The sequence below is a fragment of the Thrips palmi genome, unplaced genomic scaffold (assembly GCF_012932325.1).
Source record: "Thrips palmi isolate BJ-2018 unplaced genomic scaffold, TpBJ-2018v1 HiC_scaffold_18, whole genome shotgun sequence".
NCBI lineage: Eukaryota > Metazoa > Arthropoda > Insecta > Thysanoptera > Thripidae > Thrips > Thrips palmi.
Genome location: NW_023144627.1, coordinates 12,638,387 through 12,643,527, shown reverse-complemented (window position 1 = coordinate 12,643,527; position 5,141 = coordinate 12,638,387). Strand labels below are relative to the sequence as shown.

The following is a 5,141-nucleotide window of genomic DNA, read 5'->3' as shown; positions in this document are numbered from 1 at the left end:
GTGGCCTAGCAAGCGGCCAGCGGGCGGAGCAGGCGGGGCCAGGCGCAGGGGGGCCGTGGGGCGGCCAGGCTGCTGTCCAGAGAGCTCGGACTCAGAGAGGGCGGCGGAGGCGGAGGCCGACGGCAGCCGACGGCGACGCGAGCAGGTGGCCGGCGGGCTGGCGGGGGCAGCGGGGGCGCGGCGGGAGGCCGCGGGCAGGCAAGGCTGGCGGCCTGGCGGGGCACTCTAGGACTAGGCCTTGACGGAGGAGCCGCGGTTAGGTTAGGCCCCAGGGGCTGGCTGGACGCCGCGCTGGACGCTGTGGACGCTGGACAAGGCTGCTGGGATGCTGGCCGCGGTTCGCGCCGCGTCTGGGACTCTAGCCCGCGGGAGTGTCTCGGCACACGACTGTCTTGCACAGCGCCGGCAAGCGGAGTGAAGCGAAGAGAAGAGCCAAGCGGAGTGCCAGCCAGCCGCACCGCACCGCACGCTCAGCGCTCAGCTCGTGGCGGTTGGGGACGCGGCGCGCGGCCCGGCACCGCGCGGCCCCCGCCACCCCGGCCCCGCCACCACGCCGCCGCAGTCCCTCGCCGTGCCCTCGCCGTGCCCTCGCCGCCCCGACGGACAACCGATGACCAACGCGAGCAGAGCAGAGCCGCAATCGGCTGGACACAAGCAAGGCAAGGGCTGGGGACGGGTTCACTCCAGCGCCATCGTCAACAACATTGAGATGGCACACGGGGTGAACCCCCTTTCCTTTCCGTCGGCCGTCGCGGTCCGTCTTCCGCTTTCTGCACTGCTCTGCACGCCAAAGCCAAACCAACCCGGCCGTCGACGTGGACGTGCAGCGTGCCTTCTGCGCCTTGGCGGCGGCCTCACGGCCCATGGCGTCGCGTAGCGTCGCGTAGCGCTGGACGAGCCGCTGGAATTGGCCGCGACGACAAGAGTCAACTTAAGAGCTGGCCATGCCGTAGACCAGAGCAGAGCGGTCCCGCGGCCCCACGGCCCATGCCGCGGATACGCGGAGCCGCGCGGTGCGGCGTGGCGTCCAAGGCGACGGGGGACAGGGACGGCACGACGAGGACGCGGCGCGCGGCAGCAAGGCGGCAGGCAGCCCCGAGCACCGACAGGACCGACAGGGACACGGCCCGGCCCCGTCCCTGCAGACTGATTCGTCGCTCTGTCCCTCTCTCACTCGTGGGGCGTTCCCCGTGGGTGCGCGAGAGACAGAGCGACGAAAACGACCCTCGGAGTCAGCCCGCTGGCTACGCTGGCCCTTGGCTGGCCCGTCCCTGTAAATTGGTGACGGACGGCCCAAGGCGAGAGAAGGGAAGGAAACGGTCAGTAGATTTAACTAGTGCCGTTCTCTCTATCCCTCGCTCTTGCGCTTGGACGGTTCCTGTTTAGATCCCGCTCCAGGTTAGGTTTCAGTGGTCTTCCCTCGGCAGCGTGGTCCGCCGGCGAGACAGAAGATATCTGCTCTTTGAATGGACGGCACGTCGTGAGCAGTGCCAACCTTGCTGTCACCGGGCCCGAAACGGCGTACGATCAATTGAGGTGTAGCCTCTCTAACGTCATGCCAACACCAGCCATGGCCACCGAACCGATCAAGGCGACGCGCCCGTCCAACATGGACGGCCGTAATGGACGCCTTGAGCGCCAAGGGACGCCGTCCGCGCTGCGTCCGCAGCACTCGCGTGCCCGTTGGGTTGCCTACCCTCCCCATCACAGGGGCCTTCCTCGGCCTCGCTCGGGCCGGGGCAACTAACTCCGCTTGACAAGGACCCTCCAGCAGCGAGACTGACGGCAACTATTTCGCGCGACACCCATTAAGCATCGAAACGACAGAAAAACCACGTCTTCAGCTCATCCGAGTCACTTGTTACTGTGGGAATCACTTCAGAAACCGATGGCCAGCGTCATTGACCGATGGTGGGAAATACCATGCACGGCGGTAAAATTTAATCTAGTGAAGTGGATCTCTGAAGCATGAGAAAGTGTACCATCACTGCATAACTGAACTTCTTGTTTTGACAGGAGGGCAGACTAAACCACAAAACTGGATTTTACAATTTTTATTGAGAAGAAACGATTGATACAGCCTATTCCCTCATCATCTTTTCCTTCTGCTTAGCCAACTTCTTCTTGGAAACTTTCTTCTTGGTGGGCTCATCCTCCGCTGCCTTGGAGACGACATCCTCCTTTTCGGTCAGGATGACCTCGATGTGGCAAGGTGAGCTCATGTAGGCTGCGGAAATATTACAATATTAACAAAAAGCCCACAAAACATTGTAACGGAACAAGAAGAAATCTAACTTACGGTTGATGCGACCGTGGGCGCGGTACGTCCTCCTGCGCAGGACAGGGGCACGGTTCACCTGAATGTGGTCTACGACCAGCCTGTCCACATCCAGACCCTTGTAGTCAGCATTGGACTCAGCGTTCTTGAGCAGCTGAATGAGGAATTCAGCTGATTTCTTGGGCCACCTACCCTGTGTGGTACCCCATTGCTTAGCCTGGAACAAGAAAATTAAGTTTAGGAGCAGGAGAACCAATTAAAGTGAGGTCACTTGGAAGAACAAATCACAGCTAGTCAGACAAAATTCTCTCTTCACCATTCTCAGAGAGCTAGGTTTAGAATAGATAGATTTGTCATCACATTGATCTTTAGGCAAACAAGGACCTGCTCATAAAAGGCAACAAAGACACTTGTTTCAGTCTTCACCATTCTCAAAGAGAATTGCCATCTAGGTTGCGAAAGGTGCCATTTAAGTAAAAACCATTTACAAATTGTTCAGACAAAATTCTCTTCACCATTTTCAGAATGAGCTGGGTTAATAGCAAAATTTGTCATCATTCCAATTATGAGGCACTTGAGGACTTACTGACTACAAAGGAAACATTTCTGCACCATTCTCAAGAGATCATGGCAAAGGCAGAAACAGATTAACTAGCTGGACAGCAAAGTTTCCATTCAGTCAAGCAATAATAAATTCTTCAGACGAAATTTTCTCTTCACCTTTCTCAGAGAGCTAGGTTTAGATTAGATAAATTTGTCATCATTTCAATCTTCAAGGGCTAACTATTAGAGGACGTATCACAAAGGCAAAATGGTCAATTCTAGACGGCTAGCAATTCTAGCATCAAGGCAAGTGAAAACCAGACATCAAATAATTGTTCAGACAAAATTGATAGGGAACAAAAGTCTCTTCATCATTCTCAAAGCGAGCTAGGTTAATTTGTCATCATAACATTAAAGCAGGATCGAGAGATATGGCTGACAAGCAAAGATGCCCTTAAGGAAAGCAAGAACCAGATACAAACGTATTGTTCAGACAAAATTGATAGGGAACAAAAGTCTCTTCATCATTCTCAAAGCGAGCTAGGTTTGTTTGTCATCATCACACTGGTGGGATAAATCAAGATATCTTGTCAGCCAGGAAGATTACCATCAAAGCAAATGAGAACCAGACATTGAATAATTGTTCAGACAAAATTGATAGGGAACAAAAGTCTCTTCATCATTCTCAAAGCGAGCTAGGTTTGTTTGTCATCATCACACTGGGACGGGAACAAAACATCTAGTCATGCAGCAATTTTGTCATAAAGACAAGTGAAAACCAGGAATCTATTATCTGTTCAGACAAAATTAATAGGGAACAAAAGTCTCTTCATCATTCTCAAAGCGAGCTAGGTTTATTTGTCATCATCACACTGGGGCAAAAATATCAAGATATCTTAACAGCAAGAAAGGTTACCATCAAGGCAAATGAGAACCAGATATTGGTTAATTGTTCAGACAAAATTAATAGGGAACAAAAGTCTCTTCATCATTCTCAAAGCGAGCTAGGTTTATTTGTCATCATCACACTGAGGCAGATTGTAGCAAACTAGTCTGCTACCAATTTTGCCATCAAAGGTAAACAATAAGATGGTAACTTATTCAGTAAATATTTTCCTTTCATACGTTTCAGTGAGATAGTTTAAGAATTTAAAACCTTGTATTGGAGACAGACATAAATATGAGCTGTGTAAATGACTCTGGACTGACCTGTGCGCAACGGCCAACACCACCATTGAAGCGACGGAAAGGAACGCATTCCTTCTGTTCAATAACATTCTTAAGGTACTTGACAGCCCTCCTCAGGGGCATTCTCCTGATGGTCTTGGCGGTTTCACGGGTGTTCTGTAAAAATAAGGTAGACCAGTTAGACATTAGATAACATAAAAGGAATAACACGCCAAGCAGTTCTTAACCAGACAGGATTGTGACAAGAGTACATTACACAAGCATAAGAACAGTCAGTAGCAAGGTTATGTTTACAACCTACCTTGAAATGCACACGAAGATTCGATCCTCGGGCTTTGCATGACTTGGTAGCCACCTCGGGCTCGTGCGAGTACCGTCCCATTTTGACGAGCTAAGAACCTGAAAGCAGCACAAACAGACTTGTCAGAAACTAGCATTTAACAACAAACCAGGATTCGCAAGTCCGAGCGGCTGAACACTGGCAAATGATAGGCCTAGAAACAGAGAAAATCGGGGACAGACGTGAAAAGCACAAACATTCGAATTAGCCCCACAATGAGTCAAGAGGCAGAATAGCTAAACTGACTACGGCCGAGTCGGCTGCATGTGGAGCTACACATACAAAAGTCTAAAATAATGAAACTACTGGATTAAAGAAGTTCAGCTGGGTTCTGAAAAACCCCACACCATTGACAACACAAGTACGACAATAGGCATGCGTATTTGAAAAATTTGAGACACACAAACTGTGCTAGTGTGTAAACACGTAGGTTATGACACGCCGCGTATAGCCGCACAAGAATTTTTATGTACGAAAACCACCCCGATAAATAACCAACGGCAAAATGGACAGCTTAGACAGTAAATTTACTTCTCAGATCAGAGTGAGACACGAAAATTGAACAAAAACACAGATGCAGAAGGATAAAATAATTGTAATATCAACGCTCAGTACCTCACGAAAGCGGTTCTTAACCGGAAGAGACGTCCAGAAATTGACTACGGAGACGTCGCCTTCCTGTTCCACACCTTTCGTTCACAGACAATGCTGCCAAACGAACGGACAAGTTTTCGGGAAGAAAGAAGCTCGATGATCAAAAGAAAAGATTAAATAATCTTGAAATTATAAGTT

General features: G+C 50.8%; 1 protein-coding gene across 2 annotated transcripts; it reads right to left on the bottom strand.

Annotated features, from left to right (window-relative positions):
• Positions 1 to 2,039: 2,039 nt before the first annotated feature.
• LOC117645055 (60S ribosomal protein L17) lies at positions 2,040 to 5,098 on the bottom strand. Of its 2 annotated transcripts, none has more exons than XM_034384950.1 (5): positions 4,965 to 5,098; positions 4,311 to 4,408; positions 4,031 to 4,165; positions 2,300 to 2,495; positions 2,040 to 2,227 (listed from the first exon to the last, which is right to left on the bottom strand). In XM_034384950.1, the coding sequence occupies exons 2-5, from the start codon at positions 4,389 to 4,391 to the stop codon at positions 2,082 to 2,084; spliced, it is 558 nt and encodes a 185-aa protein (XP_034240841.1). In that variant the 5' UTR covers positions 4,392 to 4,408; positions 4,965 to 5,098; the 3' UTR covers positions 2,040 to 2,081. The 2 variants fall into 2 exon arrangements, with proteins under 2 accessions (XP_034240841.1, XP_034240842.1); XM_034384951.1 differs by having other exon boundaries at positions 4,881 to 4,980.
• Positions 5,099 to 5,141: the final 43 nt, after the last annotated feature.